General features: G+C 55.1%; 1 protein-coding gene across 6 annotated transcripts; it reads left to right on the top strand.

Moving 5' to 3' along the window:
* The first annotated feature begins 210 nt into the window (after positions 1 to 210).
* On the top strand, positions 211 to 26,798 carry DLG4 (discs large MAGUK scaffold protein 4). Of its 6 annotated transcripts, none has more exons than XM_004266939.3 (20): positions 211 to 698; positions 8,170 to 8,235; positions 11,547 to 11,600; positions 11,747 to 11,797; positions 12,001 to 12,125; positions 12,224 to 12,393; positions 12,495 to 12,631; positions 12,781 to 12,925; positions 16,238 to 16,533; positions 16,645 to 16,747; positions 16,879 to 16,993; positions 18,343 to 18,519; positions 18,804 to 18,840; positions 18,934 to 18,961; positions 19,094 to 19,141; positions 19,223 to 19,324; positions 19,639 to 19,811; positions 20,698 to 20,807; positions 21,555 to 21,646; positions 21,821 to 26,798. In XM_004266939.3, exons 1-20 carry the CDS (start codon positions 669 to 671, stop codon positions 21,925 to 21,927), a joined length of 2,166 nt encoding a protein of 721 aa, XP_004266987.1. In that variant the 5' UTR covers positions 211 to 668; the 3' UTR covers positions 21,928 to 26,798. The 6 variants fall into 6 exon arrangements, with proteins under 6 accessions (XP_004266987.1, XP_049557402.1, XP_012387505.1 ...); XM_012532051.3 differs by having other exon boundaries at positions 216 to 698; positions 8,170 to 8,334; XM_049701443.1 differs by having other exon boundaries at positions 216 to 698; positions 8,170 to 8,334; positions 11,547 to 11,601; positions 11,739 to 11,797.
* The last annotated feature ends 956 nt before the right edge of the window (positions 26,799 to 27,754 follow it).

Below are 27,754 nucleotides of genomic sequence, written 5' to 3'. Positions count from 1 at the left end.
CTCTGCTGTCATCGCTGGTGGCTGGCCGAGACTCCATGTTTGCCTCAGGGCCTCTGGGCTCCTGCTTCCTTCTCCTTTCCCATTATCCGGGTTCCTGCCAGCGCGGAAGCAGTTAACTCTGCCAAGGCACCCCCCCCCCTTCTCGCTCCTCGCTCCCTCCCTCCCTCCCTCCCCCTGCTTCCTCTCTCCTCCTCTCTCCCCTTCCCTCCTCGGCTCCACGGCTCCCTCGGCCGCTGCCGCCTCCGACCCCCCCCACCCCACTCCCCCGCCACGGCCCCTAGCCCCTGGCCGTTAGGCAAGACCCCCCCCTACCCCGGGGCTCCCCGAAATCCAGTTCCCCTCCCCCACCTCAGCTCATGCCCCAGCCCCCGAACTCCGGGGCTGCCAGCCCCCGGTGCCCCCGCCCCTCCTGAGAATCGGGGTGTGCTCCCTAAGCCCCCTCCCCTCCATTGGGGACCCTTTTTTAGGGCCCCCTTCCCCTCCCTCCCACGCTCCCCTACCCTTCCCTTCTCCAACCCCCTCTTTCCCCTCTCACCCCTCCCCCCATCCTGGCCCCCCCTGCAAAAGTGGGGTGCGGAGGGGGGAGGGGTGAGAACCCACGGAGGGGAGGAACGAAACTCCGATGAAGTCAGAGCCCCTTACCCGCCGCCGCGGCCAGGCCCCCCAACATGGACTGTCTCTGTATAGTGACAACCAAGGTAAGCATGAGGGGGGACCTATAAACTGGGGGGAGGGTATGAGTTCGTGGGGAGGGGTTAGTCAGGCCTAATCCGCGGCTGGGGGCCCTGGGGTGAGAGCATCAGAAGATGTATCTGCGGGGGTCATAATTTAGTTTGGGGGTTCACATCTGAGAAAATGCTGGGTTTGGCCACAGGTGCCCCCTGGAGTGAGCCCTTTGAGGGAAATGGAAAATTGGGGGTATTCTGTGACTTGCGGGATCTGGTGGATTTTGAGGTTCACCAATGATGTTTGAGGGAGACTTATTTAAGGAGAAGCCTGGCTCACATGGGAGTCCTGCTTGCTGTATGTTAGAAGGTGGACTGCATGGCGGGGGGGACCTCTTCCCTCTTGGAGGACAAGCTGGCTTCCAGGTGCCTTGCCCAATTTCACAGGGCTCCTGGCTTGAGGGTAGAAGGTTACTGGTTGTGAGTACCTGACTGGTCTGGGGGTGTCAGCTGGCAGGGAAGGGGTGGGCCTTCAGGCTATAAAAGAAGCGTCTCATGGCTGATACATTTGGGGGCGCTCTCAATTTGAGGGAACTGTCAATTTAGGGTTCGATCATGTGGAATGGGGATACTTGGGAGTTGTCAGAGAGCTGGGGCCTGACATAGGATCACCTGAGGGAATGGACCAGGTGAGGTTAGGATTTGGGGTATTCCCTTGGGAGGTAGAAGGTTGCAGCAGCTGAGGTTGCCAGCTCCTGAGGACGAGGATGAGAGGTTTGGGGAGAGGGGATTTGAGGAGGGGCACCAGGTGCGTGGTGCAAAATTTGGGGGTGGCCCAGGAAGGTGCCCAACATCCCCGTTTCCTCCCACACTGAATCTACCCCTGGTTGAGAAGGAGGGAGAAGAGCAGATGGAGGGGAATGTTCCTGTTACCCCTGACACTTGGGATCAAGGTGGGGGAAGACACCTGGATCTAAGGTTACTGGGGTGAGAAGGTGTAGGAGAAAGGCCGGGCTGGCAGCAGTGAAGATCTGTACAAGGGTGTCCCTGTGGTTGGAGCCTGGCAAGTGCAGGAGATCTTGGATGGGGAGCACTAGCAAGCTTCTGGTGGGATGCAGAATACCTAGGTCTTGGCTGTAAGACTCTGGGACTGGAAAGCTGGATGCCTGGTGTGTGGAGGGAGGCTTGGGCGGGTGGCAGGCAGCTGGGGGTTGGGGGGTGGGACAGGAAGTGGGGGCCGGGAGGCGGGGTCTGGGTGAGTCACAGGCTGGGGAGGGGGTTATATTTAGTGGGAACTGCAGATTCTCAGGGGAGGGAGCTGAGGACACACATGTTCTTTGCCACAAACTCATATATGTATATACACATGCATCTACACATGCGTCATGCATGTGTGAGCATGGATGGAGGAGACTGGGGGCTGGGGACCTTTAAGTCCAAGCCCCCACCGCCTCTCCAGGGCTACTTGCTTATCCCCCATTTTGTGGGCTTTGGGCTTTCTCCCATACTGCCTCTTCCTCCCATCCCTGTAGTTTCAGTGGATTTTTGTGCCTCAGTTTCTCTGGCCTGCTCTCCTTTAATGTCTGTCTGATTCTCAGTTCCTCCTGTCTCCTGCCCTTAGCCTGCCTCTTAGCCTTAGGCTCCCTGGCTATGGTCCCTTATGTGCAGGTGTACACAGAAAGCCAGTTGGAATGTGTGGGCTCTGCTTCCAACATGTGAACACACATACACGAGCAAGGGTGAGGGGTTTGCCTGCAGTGGCAGCTATTCTGGGAGGATGGGTTTATTCATTTCCCTTCAAGAATCCTGCTTCTTCGATGGAGCCCAGGGTTGAGCATCCCCGAAGGAAGGAGTCTTGCGCAGAGAGGATCATGCATTTTGTGGTTTTACAGAGGTGTGGAGACCCAGGCTTGCCACGTTCCTTGGCCGGAAAACTTGTCAGTCTCGGGATGGCGGGGACTCGAAGTCCCATAAGGCCTTGAGGCGCAAGATCTGTCGGTGTTGGCGAGTTGCTGCCCGTGGGGCTGTTGGGAGTTGTGGTTCATCTCTATCCAGGGCAGCGGAGGGTTAGCTTAGGAGGAGCCAGCAGGGGGCACATGGCACTTTTCCCCCCCCAAAATGCTGGGTGGGGTAGACGGTGCTCATGCTTTGCGGTCGTTGAGCTTCCCGGCTCCGTCTGAGTCCTCCATCTTTCATTGCCTATATTTAGACTTCTGCCGCAGTAATTTAAGGATCATTTATTGAATACCTACAATGTGCCAGGTCCTGTGCTTTGTGCTAACTGTGCCTTTATAGCTGTCACTTAGTCTTACTCTGTGCCTAGCTCTCTGCGTGTATCTCTTGTCTCTGAGCATCTCTTTCTCCCACTCCGCCCCCGTCCCTCCCCCTTCTCCCCGCGCTGCTGCCGCCGTTGCCATGGTAACCGGCGACGACTGAAGTTGCGTGGCGGACTTGAGGGCCGGGCGAGGGGGGCGGGGGGCGGAGCAGAACAAGTGGGGGAGGGGGGAAAGTGGGGAAAGACCAGGGGTATTTGGCCAGAGTCCCGGAGGCGAAGCGGTTAAACCCTCCGGGTGGTCCTTATTGGGCAAAGCTAAGATGCCGGGGGCGGGGCAGTGTGGCCAACGGCCTCATTCATTGGCCGACTGGGGCGTGGCGGAGGGGCAGTGTGGGCGAGGCCGGGGGAGCGAATGGGCGGGAAGTGGACGGAGGCGCGGTCTCCTGGAGGCAGGTGGGCGGGGTCTGGCTTACTCTACCAAGGGTGGCGGGCAACGAAAGGGGCGGGGCCTTAGGCTGGGTAACCGGCCCGAAATGAGGGCGGGGCTGACCCGGCAGGGGCGTGACGTGGTCCCATGTGCCGAAAGGAGACAGGGTTTGAGGGGCTTGTTGTCTAAGAAACTGCGGGGCGCGGGGGTCTTTGGAAAGGAGAATCCGGGGGTTGGGCGATCTGACGTCTCAGTTTTCCTAAGATGGAGGCCTGTTCGGATTCCATCAGAGCAAAACCTCCTACCTCAGCTCTATGTTCCAGGGAGACGGTTGCTAGGCGACAGCAAAGTCCTGGATTGCTGCGTTGCCAGGCAACGGGGAAACGGAAAATGGAGGGAAAAAGGAAATGGGGGATGGGGGAGGGTCTTAATGGGCCACAGCGCCCACTGGTGGAGAACTAGGGCCTGTGCATTTTCTTTTCTAGAAGGAATTTCGAGTTCAGCCCTTTCCGCACTGGCTCCTGGATCCAAGCATTCTATCCAGATATGAAACTAGGACCTTGGGGGTCATCTCGGGGGCGCATCTAACAGATTCCAACCAACGGGGAGAGAGGGGGCATGGGTCAGGTTCTAGGGAAGTCCGTCCTCTCTACCATATGTAGGCATTTTAGAAAAGCCAAGAGAAGCAGATTTTAGGGGACTGCTCACTGGGCTTTAAGAGTTGGAAAGGTGGGCGTTCAATGGGAGAATATTTGGAAGAGATGCTTTCAGGTTCAGTTTGGGACAAATGCAAGACATCTGAGGCAGTCATTTTGGGGTGTTATGGGAGATTTGTGGGTCACTGCAAGTTGCAGGCCAGATCTTATTTTGGTAAAAATTTTTTGAGACTTGGGTGTGGGGGAGATAGATATATTTGGGAGTAATCTTCCAACAAAGTTAAATTCAGAATCATGGTGGGGGGAATGTTGAGATGTAGGGGAGGGCAGCCAGAAAAGGGAGTAATGTATGCATTTAAGGGGGAAAGAAAAGGAATAGGGAAACATCTCTTAATTTAAAGGTTTGGTAATAAATTGAAGAGGTTTCGATTGAATTTAGAAGGTCAGCTTTAAATTACATTACGTATTCCCTGAAATGGGATTTGGTGGTATTGGGGAACGGTATATTAGAAACTCATGAGTATCTCATTAGGTTCAAGGATTTGGACAGGGGACCCCAAACAAATTTGAGGACTGCTTATTTGGGTGTTTACATTAGAGCAAGGGTAATAGTTGCACTAATTTCAAGGTCTCTGTCAGTGGATTGGGGGAATAGATATAATTTTAATAGGGATGATTTAAAGGGTAGATTAATTTGAGGGCACAACAGGATCTGTGGTCCTTCAACTCTTGGAAAGCGTTGTCTGGCTGTCATGTGGGGCTTTCCCGCTGGTTAGAATAGGAGGTGTCTTGGCATCTGTGGGGATGTTGTCTACATTAACAATCTTTGGGGAGGTTGGGGGGAGGGGACTGTGGGAGGCAGTTTAGATCCCTTGGGGGTCCTTCTGAAATAAGGGAGAAGAGCTGCTTCCTTCCCTGCACCCTGAGAGTCCAGTGAGGTTTTGTAATAGTTAGGACCTGGTGATTTTAGGGGTGGGAGATTAGATAGAATGAGGGGTCCCAGAGAACCAGAGCGATAAATTGGTAAATTTTAGGAGTGAGTCTATTTGTAAAGGAATAGGAATATACTGTGGAAAGTGAAGTGCACAGAGAAACAGCTGGAACCAGGGAAGTTGATGGCTAAGAGGGTCTCCCCTCACCCCTTCTCTCCCATCGTGACGCTCTCCCGCACTGCGCAGGCGCCGTTTCACCCCCCACCCCCCAGGCTGCAGCCTCCAGTTGCCGCGGCCGCCGCAGCCCCCGCCCCTCTGCCCCTCCCCCTCCCCCAACCCTGGGACCCTTGCTCTCCCACCCACCCCTTCCCCTCAGTCCCCCTCCCCTTCTCCATGTCGGCTCGGAACAGATTCGCCTCCATGTGTCTCTGCGTGGTACGTGCCGCGGTACGGGCTCCGGCCCCGCTCCCCTCTTCCCGGACCCCCCAAATCTCAGGGTGCAAGCTTCAAGTGCTGTCGCTCTTCCTTCTGCTTGGCGGGGTCTCTGGGTTGCAGTGTCTCGCGGACAGGCACAGTGGGTCGCCCCTCCTATGATCATCCACTTTCACTCACACCCCTCTATTCTGGGGGTACAAGGCTGGGTTCCAGGTCATTCTTGTAACTGGGGCTCCGGTGAGGAGGGAGCCAAGGGGGAAAGAACAACAGCACCCCCAGCCTTTTGATTTGTCCTATGCCTTAATATATTGGGGGTTCAGACTTGATCCCAATAGCACTGGAGCTGTCGCCCCGCGGCGGCCCTGAGTCCCTGTAGGGTAAAAGAGGGGATCCTCCTTTCTTGCCTGTCCTGCTTTAGTTGTCCTGTCATCTGGGATGAGAGGTGCTGACCCCGACCCCCACCTACCAGTTTGCAGTTTCCGAATGACTCTCTCCCAGCCCCACCTCTCCAGAGGTTTTTCCTTACTACATTTTCTTAGAAAATGTCCAGGGACTGAGCACAGGCCCTAACCTCCTCCAGCCACACTCTGGGAACTTTGGTACCCTTTCCTTGTTCCCCATCTCCCTCACCTTGTCTCCCAATCAGGAGGAGCCTTTTCCTCAGTCCTAGACACCCCTGCTCCCCATGGGGATGAGGCAGGGAGAGGTGTCTGCAGTCTCACTGTGCTACAAATTTACTTTCATCTCCTATCTAGAATAAACAATGAAATGTCCCTTTGCAAACTTCCAGCACCCTGATAGTTCTTCATCGAGATTCGGGAATTTTCTGTGTGAGGTGGGGTAAATAAAGATGGAGGGGCATTGGGCTCAAACCCTTCCCCTGACTCCAAAACTTGAAGCTGCAACCCTTGGCCCTGCCTCATGTATCATGCAGGGAATTGGGGGCCTTGTGAAGCGGAGGCACAGCTGCCTCCTCCCTTTCTCCCTGGCCCCTCCAGTTCTGGGGCTCTGTCCCTCAGATCTCGCACTGTCCAGGCTGAAGACCACCTTTTCAGGGTGTGGAATGACAACCTCTTTCATTTCATCGAATTCTGTTATCCAGGAGGGCCCAGCTTTGAGGAGGATTATTTAGCTTATACTTCCCCTAGCTTCCCTTCTCCACTTTTGGTGTTCATGATATGGAAACCTGGAGGGAGCTTGGGATTCTCTCTCCGAGACTGTCTCCAAGTCAAGTCTCTCTCCAAGGCCAGAAAACAGAGTGTACCTTGATGAGCCCCATGTTTTCCTTCTTTAAGGCTCTTCAAATGTATCAAGGTGTGTCCTGGGTTTGAGAATCTCCATGTACCATCTTCTTCTTCCTATTCTCTTACTTCATCCTTAACCACAGCCAAAGTTGGATTACATCCTCAGCCTTGGTTCCTCATCCTCAGAATTTTCAGTCATACTGTAGCATCAGGCATTGACCTTGATAAGTTTCCTCCAGTTTGACCTTGTAACTGTTGGTCTCCAAATGTTGGGGTCCTCTCAGTTTCTCAGATACTTTTTTTGAGAGGGAAATCTTGCCTTCTCTTTTCACCCACGTGTACTGGGGAGTGTATTCTGTCTTCTCCAGTCTCTGAGGGAGCCCTGCATATGGCAGCTCCCCCTCCGCCATGGATTCTGGTTTTGGGGAGGATTTGCTTCTATGAGAGCAGAGGCAGATGTGGGAGGACCCAGGCAGGGGCACTGCCCTTCACTATCTCCAGCTGCCCTTTTCCTCTCTCTGGTCCCCAGTTAATCTCATTTACTGATGTCCCTATTAAGGTAGTATGGGAGGCCCTTGAGATGGCACGTGGTTAGTTAGGAAGGGAGTCAGGGGTCAGGTTGGGTCTCTCACTCCAAGAGGCCGGAGGGAGACCAGGAATTCATTCTGAGGCTCTACCCCCTCCCGCAGTCAGCAAACCTGGAAGCTGACACCCATTCCTGCCCCCCTTCTGAGCCCTACTGTCTCTGTTCCTCCCCCTTTCTCCCCCTTCTCCTTCTAGTATATCCGATTAGCTGCCTGGGCTGTAGGCGTTTGTAGAGGCGGGGTAGGCTCCTGGGGCCCCTTTGCCGATGACCTGGGAACCAGCGAGGCCAGCTGGCCGGGTTTAGCTGTGTCCTGCCAGGGGGGCTGACGCCAAGTACCGGCTAGTCGAAGGGCTTGACTGTGGTCTCTGCCTGGGGCCTGCAAGGTGCTGGAGAGCCACTCACTCCAGGGGTAGAGGCTGCAGTGGGGAGACTGAGGCAAGGAGGGTGGGGTGGGGTACAGAGTGGGAGAAGCAACTGGAAGGAGGCAGTGGGATTGAGGTAAAGAGGAAATGGGGGGAAGCTGATGAGGAAAGGCAAGGACGCTGGGGATGGATGTAGAGAACGGGGGTGCACGTGTCAGAGGGGCTGGAGCTCTGGGAGAGGGTTGAGGAAACGGAAGCCAGAGGAGGGAGTGTACTGGGTAGAAGAAGGCGGGGGTCCTAGGCTGGGAGTTGAAGGAGTTGGGGGATGGGGCAGGGCTTTGGGAAGAGAGGAGAGGTGCCGAGGCCCTGGCGGGAGAGGGGGATGTGGGGAGGTGGAGAGAGGGGAGCCAATGGGCTGGAGGACAGGGAGGGGGAGGAGCTGGCCAGGCCCCAGGGCCTTCCGCACTGCACTGGCGGGGGGGGGCAGGGGGGGCGGGGGGGGGGAGAAGAGGAGGCGCGCCGGGGCGGGCAGCCTGGAGCCCGAGGCGCTGGGCCGGCCCCTGTGACGCCTCCGTCCCCGTCCCCAGAAATACCGCTACCAAGATGAAGACACGCCCCCTCTGGAGCACAGCCCGGCCCACCTCCCCAACCAGGTAAACGCCCCCGAGCTGGTGCACGTGGCGGAGAGGAACTTGTCCCACCTCGAGGCCGTCCAAGGGGTCGTGGGCCACGCCCACTTCTCCCCCCTCAAGGTAGGAGACTCAGGCGGCCCCCTCCCCAGTGCGGCCCTCGGAGGCTCGGAGCTACAACATCCCCCAAGGCCCGGTAGGGCGTGAGCCGTAGGTGGGGGGAGGCCGGGGCTGGGGAGCTGGGCTTGGGCTCCTGGGGCCGGGGGAGGGAGGGGGCATTTGGGGCGTTGGAAACACCTGATTACCAAAGAGGAGAAAGAGAGGCCAGGCAATTGGGAGTGGGTGTAGGGCTTACAGCCAGGAGTGTGTGTGTGTGCGTGTGCGTGTGTGTGTGTGTGTCTGCGTGTCTGTGCGCACGTGTGTTGAGATGTGTGCATCCCCCAGGATGCTCTCGCGCCCCAGCCCTCTTCATTCCTTCACACCCTCCATCTCCATTTCCATTTTCTGCGGCCAGAGCGCTGCCCTCATTTGCTCTTGTCCCTTCGCTGCCTCCTCCCCCCCACTTCCGGCCTCTGGGCCTGGCTCTCCAGCCCTTTCCATCTGTCTGGCCTGAGACTAGTCGCCCGGGCCTTTCTGCCTCCATCCCCTGCCCCGGCCTTTGCACCCCTCCTGTGCGCCACCCCCCTCGCTGCCTTTCCCTCCCTGTTGGCTGGCGGGCTGGTTCTAGATGCTGTCTCTCTCTTCCTCCCACGCACTCTCTCCCTCTCCCTGATCCCCAGCTCAGGCCCTCTGCGGCCTGATCAGCCTTCTGCCTCGGCAGCTGGCTCCCAACTTCTTCCCCCTCAATCTCCTCTTCCGGGGGCACAGGCTGGGGAGGATGGAGTGTACCAGGCTAGCAGGGAGATTCACGGGAACACTGTGGGGTCAGGGGTGAGATTCTAGGATCTTGTGGGATGCCCTGGAAGGGGGGGTTGTTGACATTTCACCAAGAAGATGGTGAGGAGGTTTCTGAGCCTAGAGATGAGGAGGCAGAGAGGGGGCAGCAGTAGGTTCTGGGGTGAGAAGGATGTGGTAGGAGAGGAATTGGAGAGGGAGAAAAAGACTGTCCTCAGGCAGGTAGCAAAGTGGAGAGGCAACAGAAGGGTAAGAGGTCCTGGGCCAGGAGACAGACAAGGATGAGACTGTGAAATCAGGGCAGCAGGTCGAGCTGATTGAGAGGAAGGAAAGGAAGGCTCTGGAGATGAGGAGATGGTGCAGAGGATTCCTGTGAAACTCTGGGGGCTGCAAGGAGTGAAGAAGACTAGAGATGCTTTTTTTCCCCCAAGATGGGGCCATTAAGTCCCTGGGGAAGGAGAAGAGGAGAGAAGGTGGTAGTTAGTACAGAACTAGGGAGATTTGGAATCTGAGCCCAGGAAGCAGAGGGAAGTGGAAGGAGAGAGTGCTGGAGGCCATGAGTGTGGGAGGGAGGTCCCACGACAAGGCCTGAGCTGGGGGACAGGAGAAGCCTCAATTTTCAGAGGAGAGGGGGAATGGATTGAGAATGAAGGATTGTGATTTGGTCATAGAATCTTGAGGGTTTGAGGATGAACTAAGGGAGGGTGGTGCTGATCTCTCTGGGGGATCAGAAATTAAGGTGGAGGATAAGAGCAGGAGACTGATAAGGGATGGGCCCGGATGGGAGGATGCGGACAGGGAAGTGGACAGGGAAGCGGATGGAGAATGGAAGATGCGAATTGAAGGGTGGGGCAGAGATGTAGATGGAGGTTATCGGGTGGGGTAGAGAGAGGGACACAGATGAAGGTAGTTGCGGATACAAGATGGGGCCTGGGAAAGGAAATTCTAGGATAAGGATGGGGATGGCGATTGAGGATAGGCTGTGGGATAGAGGATGGACGTGCGGATGAGAGTTGGGCAGTCAGTGGCTATTGGTTGGACAGTTAGCATCTGCTGAGATTTGAAGGGTCGGAGGATGGTGTTAATAGATTTATGGATATGAAATCAACTATAGAGCTTGAAAATGTGTAGTATGGACAAATAGCAGTAGGAGAGAGGAGGGACCCCTTTGGAAGGAGAGAGCGAGGAGTCTGGGGAATCCGTGATGAGTGCCGCGCGCTTGGTAGGCTCCAAATAAATACTTGTTTAAGGAGGAGATAGGTTGGGGACCCCGGAAGGAGGCTTTTGGCCGCCTTCCCCCATTGCCATGGAAACGTGGCTTCGGTTGCCCAGGCAATTGGGGAAGCCCCTAGGACCGGCCTAAAGCGGGCTCCGCCCTGTAATCTAGAGACCCTGCTGCGTCGAGGCGACTGACGTCAGGGACCTGGGCACACCCCACTTTAACCCTTTCCCGGATGAAGTGGTGGGCGGGCGGAGAATAGATGAGAGGATAGGACCCGGATGTCTTTCACCACTCCCCTTTCCTGATGTTCTTTGCACTGCATAGGGTGAGGGGCGTACGGGAGGGAGGAAAGGAAGTTATTCAGGGTGCGCTGCGCCCTCAATCCTCCTCAGCCTGGACTTATTTCTGCCGGGCTAACGCGGCGGTGGGGGGGAGGGGGCGGGGCCCAGGTCAGGAAAGGCGGGGCTAGAGGATCCCTTCTGCCTTTGGGAATCTGGTTGTCCTTAGGCCACGCCCCATCTCCCCCTCCTGTTGTCCTGGCGACGGGGCCTCCAGGAGGTGGGTCTCCCCAGGCCTTGGCTGGGCTTAGATACCGTTGCTAGGCAACAGGGTCCCTAGAGGAAGGAGTAGATTTAATGGTGGGTGGGCGAGAGGGAGGGTGGGGCCTGCATCTGGGGGAACCCTGGATTCCTGGGGCCCAGGGTTTAGGGCAAATGTGTGTGAAAATGAGGGGCAAATCTGAGGGAGGGTTATGAAGGTATCTGGGTGTATGTGGGCGGATAGGGACAGGGATGGGGGCAGGAAGGGAGAGCAGGACCCAGTGGACATAAGTCCTGTGGTGTCTGTGTGTAGCGCATAAGGCATGTAACACTCTGTGGTGTTACATCCGGTGAGACGCTTCCCCCCCCCAAGGCGCCCCTCCAGCCAACCCTTTACCATCTGCTGCTCCCCTATCTGGCTGTCTCTCCCTTCCTCCTTCTCAGACACCTCCTTCCACATGCAGGGGGCCTGGGCTGGGCAGAATTGGGTCCAGCATGTGTATGTGTGTGTGTGTGTGTATGTAACACGGACTGAGGCTGGGTCCTTCAGGGAGTCAAGGGTAGCAGAGTGGGCTGGGTTAAGAGACTGAGAAGGTAGCCAGGCCGGTGGGACTCTTGGTTACCGGCTCCCTCTTGAGCCAAGGTTCAGGCAGCTTTTCGTCTCCTTTTTCCCCTCACAGGCCAATTCTCCCCCTGTGATTGTCAACACAGATACCCTAGAAGCCCCGGGATATGTGAGTTGTTTAGATTTTGTGGCCATTACAGAAGAGAGGAGGGAGACAGGGAGGGCCTGGGTCCCAGCAGCCAGGGTAGGGCCAGGTTCTCAGGTAGGAAGTCTGTCTCACTGCTCTTGTGTTTCTGGCCCGTGCTGGAGTTGCAGGTGAACGGGACAGAGGGGGAAATGGAATACGAGGAGATCACACTGGAAAGGGTGAGCAGGCTCCTCCCTCCAAGGTCCTCCCCCCTCGCTCCCTGTCTGTGCTTCTCTCTGTGCCCGTTTGTTCTCTGTGGCCAGCCTCTTAACCCTGTCCCTTCCTGCTCTGGTCACAACTCCCCGACCCACTCTCCTACCCCCTTGCCCTGTCTAGAGCGGGTGGTGAGGGGAGCTGACCCTCTTCCCCTCCTTCTGCCCAGGGTAACTCAGGTCTGGGCTTCAGCATCGCAGGTGGCACTGATAACCCACACATCGGTGACGACCCATCCATTTTCATCACCAAGATCATTCCTGGTGGGGCTGCTGCCCAGGATGGCCGTCTCAGGTGGGGAGAAGAGACAGGGGTTAGGATGCTGATTCCCTGGAAAGGGAGGGCCAGGGCAGCAGGAAGCTCCTGGCTCAGGCCCACTTTGCTGCCCTCAGGGTCAACGATAGCATCTTGTTTGTAAATGAAGTGGACGTGCGGGAGGTGACCCACTCAGCCGCGGTGGAGGCCCTCAAAGAGGCAGGCTCCATCGTCCGCCTCTACGTCATGCGCCGGAAGCCCCCGGCTGAGAAGCTCATGGAGATCAAGCTCATCAAGGGGCCTAAAGGTAGTAACCTGTTATGTCTCCACCCCCATCCCACTGTCCGCTGCCCCAAGGCCTGCTCCCCAGGTACCTGGGCACCCACCTCTGCCTTCCCCTCCATCTAGGTCTTGGCTTCAGCATTGCTGGAGGTGTAGGGAACCAGCACATCCCCGGAGATAATAGCATCTATGTAACCAAGATTATCGAAGGGGGTGCTGCCCACAAGGATGGGAGGTTGCAGATTGGAGACAAGATCCTGGCGGTGAGGACCCCCCATCACTTTTCTAGCCCACACTTAGGTCTTGCCTCCTGGTCCTGAGCAGGCCCAGGCTTCCTCATCGGCTCACCCTCAGTGCATCCGTCTTGAGGATGTTTCTGGTTCTGTCTGAGCTCTGCTTCCCTTGACCCTAGGTCAACAGTGTGGGGCTGGAGGACGTCATGCATGAGGATGCCGTGGCAGCCCTGAAGAACACATATGATGTTGTCTACCTAAAGGTGGCCAAGCCCAGCAATGCCTACCTGAGTGACAGCTATGCTCCCCCAGACATCACAACCTGTGAGAGCCCTCCAAAACCCAGAGCTGCCCATGCCCCATCTCAGTCACCCCATGACATCCCTGGTGACCATTCCTCTTCAGATATTTCCCCTGAACTGGCCACAACCTCTGTCACTTCCTGTGGTTGGAGAATAGATGGAAAATCGGTCACCATCAAAGAACTAGAAAAGATAGTCAATAGTTCCTCCCGCAGAGGGCACAAGGCCCAGGTGGTTTTATGGCTAATTTTATCAAATCTTCATGGAGTAGATAATTCTTATGCTCTTTTTGAATATAAGAAAAGATAAAATGTCTCACATTTCATTTTATGAGGGCATTTGAAAATGGTCACAAAGATTATATAAAAGAAGGAAAGTAGGGAGTTCCCTGGTGACCTAATGGTTAGGATTCTGGGCTTTCACTGCCATGGCCTGGCTTCAATCCCTGGTGGCAGAACTAAGATCCTGCAAGCCGTGTGGTGTGGCAAAAAAAAAAAAAAAAAGGAGGAAGAAGAAGGAAAGTATAGGCCAATTTTGCTTCTGAACAGAGATGTAAAAGTATCTAATGACATAGTTGCACAACAAACACAGCAGAGCGTATTAAGGGAATAACATTGTCACAAAATAGGGTTTGTTTCAGGGAATTAAAGGTGGTTCATATTATGAAACCTCTCAGTATGATTTATTGTATTAAAAAGTTAAGGGAGAAAAAGAGTAAGTTCATTTCAAATAGATGTGGAAAAGGCATTTGATGAAATCCATCATCCTATTTTTGGAGGGAAACTTAGTATACTAGGAACAGAAGAATTTTCCTTAACGTGATTGAAGAATAGCTATCAAAAACTAACAATGAACACATTCTAATGATAAAATCCTAGCAGTGTGTACGTTAAGTTAGGAACTAGGCAAGGATGCCTCTTCTGCTACTGTTATTCCACATTGCTTTAGAGCGGAGTTTCTCAGTGTTGGGACTGTTGACATTCTTTGTTGTAGGGGGTTGTTCTGTGCCCTGTAGGATGTTTAACAGCAGCCCTGGCCTCTGTCTATCAGATGAAATGGTACCCCTCCCCACCAGTGAGAACAACCAAGAATGTCCTGAGACACTGCCAAATGTCCCCTGGGAGGCGAAATTCCCCTGCTGAGAATCACTGCTTTAGAGCCTTCAGGCAGTGTAGCAAGAGAAAAAGAATGAATAGATGTTACTTACATTTGAAAGGGGAGAAACAAACTTATCCTTATTTGTAAATTATACTTTTGTCCATCTAGATTAAAATCTAAGTGAATTAACTTAAGAACTTAGAAATAATATGTAGGGTTAAGAAAGTGGCCATAAAATGTAATGGGTAAAAAGATCCCTTTTGCCATAGGAGAAAAGCTCTATAAAATTCGTAGAAAAATAAGCTTGACAAGAAGTGTGTAAGATTTACATGAAAAAAATGATGAAACTTTACTGAAGGACATAAAAGAAGACTGAAAAATTGGAGAGTCACATCGTGCTTCCTGACGCAAAAAACATAATATGCTAAATATCTCAATCTTCTCCAAGTTAATCTCTACATTTTATGCGTCCTCATCAGAATTTTAATGTCCCCCCTACCCCCAACTGGAAAAATACATTTGGGAGAATAGCTAAGAAATTTTTGGAAAAGAATAACGAGATGTGACTGCTCCGTCCAAATCTGAAATCATACTGTGAGACCATATTAAAATCACATGGTCTTGTTTCTAAACACCACAACCTACCAAAAGGAACCTTGGCTCCTTGGAGAAAGGGCCAATTCCAAATCTTTTTTTTTTTTTTTTTTTCCAATTCCAAATCTTAAGCAAGAAATGTGCAAGATGAGCATGTAACATCTTTCATACTAGAAAGCAAGGAAGATACGAAAGGGTCGTGTCAGAGACACAGAAGTTGAAACTGGCCATTCAACCAAAACTCATTAGATATGTTAAAATCTACAGGATTATAATGATACTTCAAAACAATTGCGTACCTTTAGAGGATGCTAGGGAACTCATCCATTCTGAAAACTGGCAAACAAAGGGAAAGAGTCAAGCATTTATTCTCCCTTCCTGTACAAACTGCACCTCAGAGTAACCAAATGGTTGATATGGGAACGTTCTTTTTTTTTTTTTTTTGAATCTATTTATTTATTTATTTTTGGGCTGCATTGGGTCTTCGTTGCTGCGCGCGGGCTTTCTCTAGTTGCAACGAGCGGGGGCTACTATTTGCGGTGCGCGGGCTTCTCGTTGTGGTGGCTTCTCTTTGTTGCAGAGCACAGGCTCTAGGCACACGGGCTTCAGTAGTTGTGGCATGCAGGCTGCGTAGTTGTGGCTCGCGGGCTTTAGAGCGCAGGTTCAGTAGTTGTGGCGCACGGGCTTAGTTGCTCCGTGGCATGTGGGATGTTCCCAGACCAGGGCTCGAACCTGTGTCCCCTGCATTGGCAGGCGGATTCTTAACCACTGCGCCACCAGGGAAGCCCAGGAACGTTCTCTTTTACAGACGAATTCTAACTCATAAATGTTCCTCCCTCAACAAAAAAACAACAAACATAGACTATCAGCGCTATTTTGCTGTCCCCAGTGAACTCTGAGGACCAGGCAGCGATCATCAGTGGCTGCTAAAACTCTTAGGTGAAAGCCTGATGGGGGGCTTTACAATGTATGGATCAGGTTGACAATCCCTGAACCTACCGATTTGTCTTACCTAAGAAAAGGCAACCGGACATTATTGCATCCTGTCATAATGCAGAAAGCACGCAGCACCACCTATGAAATATTCTTGCCAAAAAGTGAACTTGAGTCTCTTTGCGGATGACCAGTGTACAGGAAATACAGGGCAGAGGCGCAGGTTAACACCCCAGGGACAGGGATGCAAGCAGTGATTTACCTGTTAGAATTTCCCTAGTAGAATGTGGGAAATTCTGCTAGACAATGCCCTAGTTTTTTCAACAAATGAATGGCCAAGGGGGGGGGGGGAAGGGAGAGGAATTTCATAGATGAAGGGATTTGAGAGATGTTACAACCAAACGAAAAACCCCAAAGCCTGGTATTAATATTCTCCTTGGCTCCGTGATCCCTGCCATACCGAGGTCACGTACCCTTAAGATCCACTGTCCCCTAGGAGCACCAACCTCTACGTCACCTGTGAATTCCTGCCCCTGACATTGCTGTGACCTGACGCCCCCTTTACCACCCCAGCCTTGTTTCTCTGGCACAGTAACTTCCCCTTTCCCTGAGTCTGGCTCTGCTGATTCCCTAGGGAGGAGGTGGGGTGGTGGGCGCTGTCTTCTTCCATGTACTTCCATCTCATCCTTTCGCCCACGTCTTCCCCCAGCCTATTCCCAGCACCTGGACAACGAGATCAGTCATAGCAGCTACCTGGGCACTGACTACCCCACAGCCATGACCCCCACCTCCCCTCGGCGCTACTCCCCAGTGGCCAAGGACCTGCTCGGGGAGGAAGACATCCCCCGAGAACCGAGGCGGATCGTGATCCACCGGGGATCCACGGGCCTGGGCTTCAACATCGTGGGTGGCGAGGACGGTGAAGGCATCTTCATCTCCTTCATCCTGGCCGGGGGCCCTGCGGACCTCAGTGGGGAGCTGCGGAAGGGGGACCAGATCCTCTCGGTGAGGGAAGGCCAGCCCTTGCCCGGACCACCCCCTCCCCTGAGGGCAGAGCCCTGTGGGCTGGAGCCTGGCCTGCATCTCCAGTGACTCAGCCTCTCCTGCTCTCTCTAGGTCAATGGTGTTGACCTCCGCAACGCCAGCCATGAGCAGGCTGCCATTGCCCTGAAGAACGCGGGTCAGACAGTCACGATCATCGCTCAGTATAAACCGGAAGGTATCGGGCCTGCAGCGCGCCTTCTCGTGGGCTCAGCTCTCTGTCTCCTCGGCTCCTGGCTTTAGCAGGGGCCGAGGGAGGGTGGCGGTAGGATGGGGCCCGAGCTCAGGAACCTTCTTGTCCTTCCTCAGAGTACAGCCGGTTCGAGGCCAAGATCCACGACCTTCGGGAACAGCTCATGAACAGCAGCCTGGGCTCAGGGACTGCCTCCCTGCGAAGCAATCCCAAAAGGGGTTTCTACATCAGGTCGGACGCTTCCCGGGCTGGGCTCCAAGTCCTCCTGTGCCCCTCGTCCCCCAGCCAGCTTTCCCCCTCAACCCTGCTGCCCCCCCCCCACCCCTGCCGGCCGACACTCAGCTGGCGACGCTCAGCTGGCATTCCCGCACAGGTTAGCATTGTGAAGTAGTCCCTGTGATCCCTACTGCCACTAGCCCCGGTCACCCTGGCACCTGCCCTGGTACCCCCAGCTGTCCCACAATCTGGTAACTCAAAGGGTAACACCTGGCAGAGCAGGGGGCCTCTCGGCTTTTGGAATATATTGCTGCAGCCTGCCCAGCCCCGTGGGACAACGCAGTCTAGGGGAGGTGGACCACCGCTCTCTCCAGTCTGTCCCCATCTCTCCGGTGGCGTTTTGCTACCTTCTTGGGGCTCCTTCTCCCATTGGCTCCTCTTTCTCGTTCTCCGCAGGCCTAGGCGCTGTGTCTGATGCTTTTTCCCTTCTCTCCCTTTGGGGGCCCGTCCACTCCCATGGCCTCACCTGCCACTCGCTCTGCAGATGTCGCTCAGAGCTGTCAGCTCTGGCCTGACCTCTTCCTCGAGGTCTAGACCTGCAGTTCTGGCCATCTGCTTTCTGGACACGTCCATGGGGATGTCCCACAGGCATTCACACGCAACATGTCCCAAACTGTGAGCTCACCTCTTTCTCCCGTGCGCTCGTGCTGTCTGTCCCACCCAGTCAGTGTTCTCTCTCCCTGAATGGCACCTCCATCCGCCCAGATGCCCGGCTCAAACCGGAGCCTCGTCTGGCCCTTTCCTCCCTGCAGGCTTCAGCTGGCTCCCAGGGCTGGTCAGTTCTGACTCCCAGGTGATGCCGGGCAATCCTGGGGTCCCTTCCCATCTTTCTAGCCCCAGTGATCTGCTCAACATCTCTGCTATCTCTGCGGTCATTCCTTCCCTTGTCCTGACCTCAGGGGTTATGACTTACAGGAGTTTCATACTGCTGAGGGTAACCAAAGTTTGCAGAGAGTCATCTTTTTTTCTTTCCCTTATGAGTTCGGGTCCACGTTGCCCCTGTGACTGTGACGTGTGTGCATACTGCAACTGCTTTCTTGGGAGGGTGCCGTTCTAGATCTTACTCTAGAAATTGCACTGAATCCGTAGCCTGTCTGATCCCTGACACAGTGTGGACTGAATGACAGTTCATAGTTATGGTGATCATGAGTTTCGGTAGAGCTTTTGGTCCCCACACAGTTCTAGGGTTTCTCAGAATCCACGGCACCTGTGCTTGTCTCTAGACCCCGGGGCAGAACCTCCAGGTTGGGTCCTGGGGGACGGAGTCCTCACCAGGCTCTGACCAAAGGCCGCCTGCCCTCCAGGGCCCTGTTTGACTACGACAAGACCAAGGACTGTGGCTTCCTGAGCCAGGCTCTGAGCTTCCGCTTTGGGGATGTGCTGCATGTCATCGACGCCAGTGACGAGGAGTGGTGGCAGGCGCGGCGGGTCCACTCTGACAGCGAGACTGATGACATCGGCTTTATCCCCAGCAAACGGCGGTGAGCCTTTCTGCCCCAGGCACTGACGCTCCCAAGGTCCCCAGGCTGGGCAGCCAGTAGGGAGGACATGGGTCTGCCTACTGACTCCTTGGGAATCCGTCTGCTGGGCCTTCCCAGCAGCACCATGACTCACATGAGCACTTCTGGCAAACGCCTCATTTAGGAGCACGGGGCCCAGGGGCTGCTGAGAGATGGGGTTCTCAGCTGGCCCGGGGTGAGGCCATCAGGCTCCTCATGGGCATTTCCCTACACGCCCCCCCACCATCCCTCCATGTATCCCACAGGGTTGAGCGACGGGAGTGGTCAAGGTTAAAGGCCAAGGTAGGTAGAGGAGGCTGTGAGCTTGGGTGGAAGAGTGGGGGGCTCGTGGGCCTGGACTCTTGACCAATCGCATGGCCTGCTCTTTCTTCCTAGGATTGGGGCTCCAGCTCTGGATCACAGGGTACGTAGGGTCAGTTTGGGAAGACCTGAGGTGAGAGGGGCCCTGAGCCTCGCTTGAGTCCTCAGGACGGCAGCACAGGGCCCCAGGTCCCCTGCATCAGAGCCCCCTTGCCGACGCCCTGCCTCCCACTAGGTCGAGAAGACTCGGTCCTGAGCTACGAGACGGTGACACAGATGGAAGGTGAGGTCTGGCTGTGCGACCTGGCCCAGCCACCCCTGCTCCCTGCTCTGCTCCCCACCTGACCCCGCACTCTCTCCTCAGTGCACTACGCTCGCCCCATCATCATCCTCGGGCCCACCAAGGACCGTGCCAATGATGATCTCCTCTCCGAGTTCCCCGACAAGTTTGGATCCTGTGTTCCCCGTGAGTGCCGGGGCCTTGGAATGGGTAGGGGGGCCCAAGCGGTCACACAGGCAGAGCCGCTTCCGGGCATTGGGATGCAGCCGGACATACGGGTTCTCAGAGAAGGGTGCTTCTCAGCCACCCTCATGTTCCATGGTGACCTTTCCAGGCCGGGGACTTGCAGGACCCGGGGTTGCTGAGGAAGTCTCCCCAGCTGCCCCCTTCCCTGAAGGACTGGCTGGGCACTCTGCGGGGGTGGGGGGGTCGCTGTAGGCAGGGTTTAAGCTAGAGGGATGGTGGTTAGATCTTTGGGTGGTGGGGTGACTTCCTGGCAGATACGACACGGCCCAAGCGGGAGTATGAGATAGATGGCCGGGATTACCACTTCGTGTCATCCCGGGAGAAAATGGAGAAGGACATCCAGGCGCACAAGTTCATTGAGGCCGGCCAGTACAACAGCCACCTGTATGGAACCAGCGTCCAGTCCGTGCGCGAGGTGGCCGAGCAGGTAGGAGCCGCGGCGCCGTCCTCCTGCCCGCCCCCCGTGGCCTTCCTTTAGCTCTCTAACGCGCTCTCTCTCTGTCTCTTCCCTGCTGGGTCTCCACTCCGCTTCTCCACCTCCTGCTCCTCTTGGGCAACTCTGCCCGCCTGCTCTCTGGTGCCCCGCTCTCCCTGCCTCCCTCCCTCCCTTGGTCCCTGACCCCAAACTCTGCTCTGCCATCTGTCCCCTCTCCTCCCCTGCCCTCCTCCTTGCCCCATTTCACCTCTCTTCCTGCGGCCTTGCCCTTGGTGGCTCGGCCTCCCCCCACTCGGTCCCTCCCTTCTGCCGGCTCCCCTTTGGCCCTCTCCCCTCTCCCCTCCCACTCCTCTGCCCCCACCTTCTCCCTGCTGCCCCCACCCTGCCCTCTCCCTCCATGGCTCCTTTCTCCATCTGCCTCTCCTCCCTCCCATCTGTCTCTCCTTATTCCTTCCATCTGTCTGTCCTCTGTCCGTCCTCCCCTCCCTCCTCTCTCTATCCTACTTCCTCCCCTCCCTCCTCCCTCTATCCTACTTCCTTTCTCCTTTTTCTTTGCTTCTCGCGACCCCCCCCTCCCCGCCTTGCTCTGCCCCATCTTTTGGTTCCTCACACCTCCCTCCTTCCCCCCACTCCCTCCCTCCTGTGCTGACCCCTCCCTTGCCCTCCGTCTGCCCCTCGCCTTTTTCTCTCTTTCATTCTGTCTATCCATACCTTTCCTGCCTCAACTCTCTCTGTCCGCGTGTCTTTCGACATCCATGTCATTTCCCTTTCGGTCAATCCCCCGTTCCCTACCTTCCCATGAACTGTGTCCTGTCCTGGCACCTGTGTCCTTTCCGCCACCTGCTGGTCCGCCTCCGCCCCCCCTGCCCGCCCCCAGGGGAAGCACTGCATCCTCGATGTCTCGGCCAATGCCGTGCGGCGGCTGCAGGCGGCCCACCTGCACCCTATCGCCATCTTCATCCGCCCCCGCTCCCTGGAGAATGTGCTGTGAGTATGGTCCCGGGGGGCTTCCCCTCTGCTCGCCCACACCTGTGGCTCTGGGCCTCAGAAGGCCTCTGTGTTGAACTGTTCCCTCAGAACCCTAGACAGCAGCTCCGGCAGCCCTTGAGGGAAATCTGCACCTAGAGCTGGAACCCAGAGGATACCGGGACTCCCAGGCCTCTTTCCTTTTCTCCTGCCCCGGGCTAGGCAGGACTACAACTCCCAGCAACCCCTGGGGGTACACACCTTCTAGGCCGAGCCAGGGCTTCGGGGCTGTCGGGAGTTAGGGTCTTAATCCCTTCACTGGGGCTGCCGGCTGGAAGGCTGAGGCTCTGGAGAGGTCCCTGGAGTGGCCACACCCGGCTGGGGTGGGTCATGGGGAGGGGGCCCGTCTGTGGCCCCAGAGGTTATTGGGAATTGTTTTTTTGTTTGTTTGTTTGTTTTTTGCGGTACGCGGGCCTCTCACTGTTGTGGCCTCTCCCGTTGCGGACGCGCAGGCTCAGCGGCCATGGCTCACGGGCCTAGCTGCTCCGCGTCATTTGGGATCTTCCCGGACCGGGGCAGGAACCCGTGTCGCCTGCATCGGCAGGCAGACTCTCAACCACTGCGCCACCAGGGAAGCCCAGGAATTGTATTTTTTGCTTCGTGCTCCAGATGAGAAAATACTGGTTGCGACCTCACAGCTCTGGATGGAGGAGATAAAAGGTGGGGCAGGACCCACCCTCAGGTCTGTGTGTCTCTCACTGTCCACAGAGAGATTAATAAGCGGATCACAGAGGAGCAAGCCCGCAAAGCCTTCGACAGAGCCACCAAGCTGGAGCAGGAATTCACAGAGTGCTTCTCAGGTGAGGTGCACACAAGGCACCTTTGGTTCAGATTCAAAGAGGGGGCCCCCACTGGGTGGGTGGTTTAGAGAGAGGTGTCCCCTTTGGGTGGGTGCAGCCCCGCGGCACGTGGATAGGAGAATTAGAAAAAGGTGCCCCTCTGGGCCTGACTCCCTGCTCCCCCCCTACCCCCAGCCATCGTGGAGGGAGACAGCTTTGAGGAGATCTACCACAAGGTGAAGCGCGTCATCGAGGACCTCTCAGGCCCCTACATCTGGGTCCCAGCCCGAGAGAGACTCTGATTCCTGCCCTGGCTTGGCCTGGACTCGCCCCGCCTCCATCGCCCAGGCCCTTGGTCTGGACTGAATTGCCCACGCCCTTCGCACCTCCAGCCTCCCTCCCACCCCTTCTTATTTATTTCCTTTCTAACTGGATCCAGCCCATTGGAGGGGGGACACTCCTCTGCATGTATCCCCGCACCCCAGAACTGGACTCCTGAACCCCAGGAACCTGGGGTCTGGGGGGGAGCCCTGGGCTCCTGATCCCGAGCCCTAGCTCCTTAGGACCCCTCGCCCCTGCCTGCCCCCAACGCACACACAGACCCACCAGGGGCCACCTGCCTTCCCCCATCTTCTCCCACACACATTGCGGAAGTCAGGGCCCCCGTCAAGGAGCACCCCGCTGCAGGGATGCAGGGCTACAGGCCTCCGCGCTCTCCCGAGGCAGGGTCTGGGGTCATCCCTGCCCCCATCATAACTCCCCCTGTCCCTTGATTTCTCATTTATTTTTTTCCATTTTTTTTCTTCTCAAAGGTGGTTTTTGGGGGGATAAGTAGGGGGACTCCACTGTGAGCCCCCTGCTTTCTACATGCCCCCCACCTTTTTTCTTTGCCGGTTTGCATGAGTGGAAGGTCTAACTGTGGCTTTTTTTTTTTTTTTTTCTGGGATTTTTTTTTGGGGGAATGGGGAGGGATGGGTCTAGGGAGCGGGAATGTGGGGGGGGGGCAGGGTTGGGGGTAGGGTGTCTGGGAACCAGGGGAAGACTGGAAATGCTGCCGCCTTCTGCAATTTATTTATTTTTTCTTTTGAGAGAGTGAAAGGAAGAGACAGATACTTGAAACCTGGTGTGTGGCCTGGTTATTTGGGCGCCGGGTGAGGGGGGAGACCGGGTGGGAGCATAGGGATGGGTCTGGTAAGGTCAGATCCTTCTTCCCCCCCCCCTGCACTCCCCACCCCACAGGATAGAGTGGCCTGAAACGGGCCTTGTTGGAACCTGCAAATCAAGGCTTCAGGGTCGTTAATGAAGAATGGGCCTGGGGGTGGGGTGGGGCGGGGCTGGAGCTCGGTCCAAGGTCACTGACAGACCCAGAAAGAGGACTTGCAAATGTAGCCCAGCCCTGACCACTCCCCTGGGCTGTCTCAGTCCTGTCGGGCAGCACAATGGTCTCTAAAGAAAATAGAGAGGACACTTCATTCATGTTTGGAGCCGTGGACAGAGCTGGGCTCTGGCAGTGACCTTCAGAGAGGTTTGCTGATAAGAAATGCTGTGTGAATATTCATTGGATTTCTTTATGTCTGCCCCATCTCTATAGGAAATATTTGAAGCAGTTTTGCAAATAATAAGGGTAGGAAAATAGAATGTGATACCAAAGGTAAAAACAGGAGAAACAGATGTATTAGCTATGAGGGTAAATATGATTTCTGAGCTTCCTGGTAGACAGGGCAAAAAGGGAAATGGTCCATTACATACATACATATATACATATACATGTATGTTGTGTATGTTATGAAGGAGAAAAACTTCTGGCTCTTTTAGGGAGTCAGGTTTTCCTGGGCTCTAAATCCTAACTGAAGTTTCTCAGATGCTGCTCTGTAGATACTCGTTCTCAGCTTCCCGTCTGCCACTGTTCATATGCTTGACAGGCTCCCCTCACACCAGCCTCAACTGCAGCATAGATGAGCCATTGCTGACACCAGCTGGGGGATCCCACCTACCTCTTTCTATCTCTCATTCAGGGACCCCAGGGAGGAAGGCTGAGGTGGGGTGGTTAAGTCCTGAACTGTGCAAAAGGGCAATTTTGTAGCCACCGCTGCCAGATGTGAGAGTTGGATGGAAAAGACCAACCCCCAGGGGCAGTGTTGGGGGGCAGCGTTGGGGGGTGCTGCCCTGGCCTGACCAGATCCAAGGCTAGAGGTGGAGATCCCCAGAGGTGTGGCCCTTAAGCAGGGGTCCTCTCTGGAGCGCCCTGCTGGTTTTTGAGCAGCACTCAATCCAGCAGAGGCCAGTCCTGGGGGTGGGACTGGGGGGGTGTGTGTCTGCCTTTCAGGAAACGTCGCAGGTGATTCTGATGTCTTGCTGGATGGAGAAGCACCGCCTTTTCCAATAACCCTTCTTTTAGCTTGATTCTGCGTAGGAGCAAATGGTTTGAGGCTGTGCTCACATTCTCTGCCATTGGCTGAAGGGAGAAAGCTGTGAGCTGAGGAAGGCGTGTGCAGGTAACCCGTCTGCATCTAGGGGGTTAAGGAGAGTTCACTGAGAAGGGGTAAAATCCCCTAGTTGTGCATGCGTTATGTTTTAGGTTACAACACTAATACACATACCTTACAAAACTGCAAATAAATATAGAAATACGCGTGGTTAAAAAAAAGTTCCTTCCCATCTCATTCCACATACTCCTCAGAGGGAAGCATGTTAGCAGTTTGGGATGTATTCTTCCAAATCTATAAAGAGCTCTTTCCTGTCCCTTTAGGGAGACCACATGTGCTTGAGTGGTAGGCGCGCTGGGTTCCCACACAGACTGGAGTTCAAAGCCTGATCCTCTTTTTTTTTTTTTCCCGCTTTTATTTATTTTTAAATTTATTATTTTTCAAAAGGCTGGCTCCTCTTCACCCCCCTCTGTTTTTTCCAACAAATACTAATTTGGATCTTCCTTGGTGACAGTGTTTGAAATGCTGGGAACACAGTGTCCCTGCCCTCGGGGAACTTGGGGGGCCTACCCAGTGGGGACAGAGAGTAGCAAGTAAAGGAATGCAGGGAGTTTACGATAATGACGGTGCTATTGAGGAAAGAAAGTGACCACTGGGTGTGTGTCCTTGCTAGTCTAGACAGGGCGGTCAGGGCGGCTTCTTCTTGGAGCGACGTTTGAGTTGAGACCTGAACTGTGATGAAGCATGGGGTGGGGGAGTGTGTCAGGTAGAGACAGGATGCAAGGTAGGAAGAAGTTTGTAATGTTGGTGGACAGAAAGAGGTCACAGAGTGGAGCAGGGTCAGGGGAGGGAGAGAAGTAGGATATGGGTCAGAGGAGTCAGCAAGGCCTGAGGCCTTCAGGCGGATTTTATAAATACCAGGAGAAGTCCTGCGGGAGGGCTGTAAGAGGGCAGCGGCTGGCTGCCGTGGGTCCTGGTGAAGGAGGTATGGTCGGGGGCAGTAGAGAGCCAGGGAGGAGGTGGTCGTAGGTCAAGATGAGAGGCGTGGTGTCACTGTAACTGGCCAAAGGGCTTAACGCCTCTGACCCTGTTTCCCTGGCTGTTAAATGGGAATAGTAACTACTTTGTTGGATTCTTGTGAGGAATAAAGGGAAAAAACACGTAAAGCCATTGTTACACTGCCTGGCACATGTTAGAATCTGGTAATGGTTATTGCTCTTGGCCTCTTGATCTGTTCTCTGTTACTGGGTAAACTTGAAAGTTAAATAAAACTTGGAAACCTTTGGAGTTTTACAATTTTCTAAAATTTTCACCCTCTAAAAGTAGGAAAGAGGAGAGAGGGTCCTGGGTCACAGGATCCTGGCTGTCCCAGCACAAAAGACAGTGGGGTTGGGGAGGACAGAGCCAGGATGGGGCGTGCCTATGGGAGACGGGGCGTGCCTATGGGAGACGGGGCGCTGCGGCCCCTCCACACAGGCGAGTTCTCGCCCAGCACCAGGGAGGGGATGTTGAAGCCCCTGGGTCGGTTTATCAGTTCACATCTGAAACTTGTGTACAGTGGCTCCCCCGCTTCCTGCTCAGAGCCCCCTCTTTCTCTGCTGCTGCTTCTGGCGCTGAGCCCTCCAGCCCTACTGCAGCCCCCTAACCTCCCCTGTCTCATCTCCACCCAAGCCCAAGTCAGCCTCGGCTAGATTTGGGGAACCACTGGTCACCCTCTTTGGAAAGTCAGCACAGAGCCTTCTCTGTGCCCCTCTGCCCATTTGTTGTCACCTCTTCTGCTGGGTCTGCTGGGCACACAACTCTGCAGCCCACAGGGTGCTGAGAGGCACGAGGTGGAATCCCAACCCTCTGGGTCTGGGGCCCACTCCAAACACGAGGTCAAAAGCGCTCTGAGAGAGAAGTGTGAGCAGGTGTGGGCTCAGGACACAGGTCTCCTCCATAGAAGGGGAGGGGGCTGTCTTAACTCAGACAACACCCCAGGGCCCCAGTTCTGCCCCGGGGAAGTTGCTCACCACCCTCTGGGATTTGGGGAGAGACCTCCTCTGCTATCCTGACCAGCCTTCCCCCTTTCCCCTTATGCAGAGGCCCTGGAGGTAACTCAACTCTTGGCTGTGCTGCTAGTGATAATAATAAGAATAAAGATAGGTAGCATGCACAGAGCACTTGGTACGTGCCGGGTACTGTTCTAAGGGCTTTCCACTCATCATCTTATTTAACCTTGACGTAACTCTGAGATGGGCATTAAACCCACTTCCTAGATAAGGTGAACTCAGATCTGGCTGATAGCAGCCTTTAGGTTCTTTCTGCTTCTCTAGTTTTCTACCCCCTTAACATCCTTCTTGGGGACCTCTGGCCGTCGGCATCCTTCCTTCTCAGCGTCCCTCTCCCCACCAGCCCCTTCTCCGTCCCCCAACTGCCCAGGCCCCGCCTCCACCTGCCAGAAAAGCACTTCCCTCTTCCTGACTCACTCCGATAGGAGGCCCAGACCCCTTTCTCCTTGACCGTCTTTAATCTGGCACTTGGAGTCCCCAGAGCTGGCCCTGAAGGTCACCCCCACTTCCTGGGGCTCTTTCTTCTGCTTCCCCCACAGTGGGGGACTCCGTCCTGGTCTGCTTTCTTTCCACTGTGGTCTCATCACGGGGCAGCACCCAAGACCCTGCCTTCAGTGTAACCAGAAGTCTCTGTGGTCTCCAGGAGCCTTGTGGACCCTGGTCAGGTGCACTGCTGCCCTTGCCCCCATCCCCCCCTTCGCTCTGTGTTCAGCAGCCACCAGGTCAGCTCCATTCTTCTGCAACGTTCTGCCCCTGTGACCTTCCCTCTCTGGCCTCAAGCCTCACACTTTCTTACTGAGACCAACTCAGCAGCCTCCTGACAGAGCCCCCTGCCTCTCAGGGACCCACCTTTGACCCAGCACCCACCCCGAGGCCAGGCCATTGTTCAGCTTACAGCTCTGACCTCACCACTGCCCTGCCTGCAACTCTTCACGGGCCCCTGTAGTCAGTCTTTAACTTGGCTGTTCAGGTGCCAACATCAGTACGGTGTTTTTGGTTGTGTGTCCCCAGTGCACATGCACTCATCGAATAATTCTATACATCTTGTGGCAGCCAGCCTTCAAGATGGACTCTGATTATTCTCACCCCCTGGAATGCACACTCTCGTGTGGTTCCTTTCCACACTGGGGAGCCACTAGGATGCTGCGGAGACGATGAAGTGTTACTTCTGAGGCTAGGTCATAAAAGAAATTGCAGCGTCCACCTGGTGCTCTCCGATCATTAGCTCTGGGGGAAGCCAGCTGCCATGTTGCAAGGACACTCAAGCAGCCCTGTGGAGGGGCCCGTGTGGTGAGAAGCTGAGACCTCCTGCCAACAGCCAGCACTAACTTGCCAGTCTTGGGAGTGAGTCATCTTGGAAGCTGATCCTCCAGTCTCAGTCAGGTCTTCAAATGACTGTAGCATGGATATACATCCTGACTGCACTCTCATGAGAGACTCTGAGCCAGATCTAACCCGCTAAGCTGCACCCAGATTCCTGACCCTCAGAAACTGAGTGAGATGATAACTGTTCTTCGCTTTAAATTGCTCAGTTTTGGAGCGATCATTTTACAGCAGTAGATCACTAACACACATTGACCACTGTACAAGTCTATTATGCACATGACAAAACACATCCCCAAGTAGAAATCTAAAGAAAAGGGATAAAAATA

Source organism: Orcinus orca, chromosome 19 (genome assembly GCF_937001465.1).
Source record: "Orcinus orca chromosome 19, mOrcOrc1.1, whole genome shotgun sequence".
In the NCBI taxonomy this organism is placed as follows: Eukaryota; Metazoa; Chordata; class Mammalia; order Artiodactyla; family Delphinidae; genus Orcinus; species Orcinus orca.
This window is presented reverse-complemented; position numbering and strand designations above follow the sequence as displayed.

Bases quoted from the DNA above. Each gene is read 5' to 3' on its own strand.
- DLG4 (XM_049701443.1), top strand. From the start codon at position 669: ATGGACTGTCTCTGTATAGTGACAACCAAG. The intron at 8,335-11,546 runs GTAGGAGACTCA...TTCCCCTCACAG, and splicing joins CCCACTTCTCCCCCCTCAAG to GCCAATTCTCCCCCTGTGAT. The intron at 18,520-18,803 runs GTGAGCCTTTCT...TGTATCCCACAG, and splicing joins TTTATCCCCAGCAAACGGCG to GGTTGAGCGACGGGAGTGGT.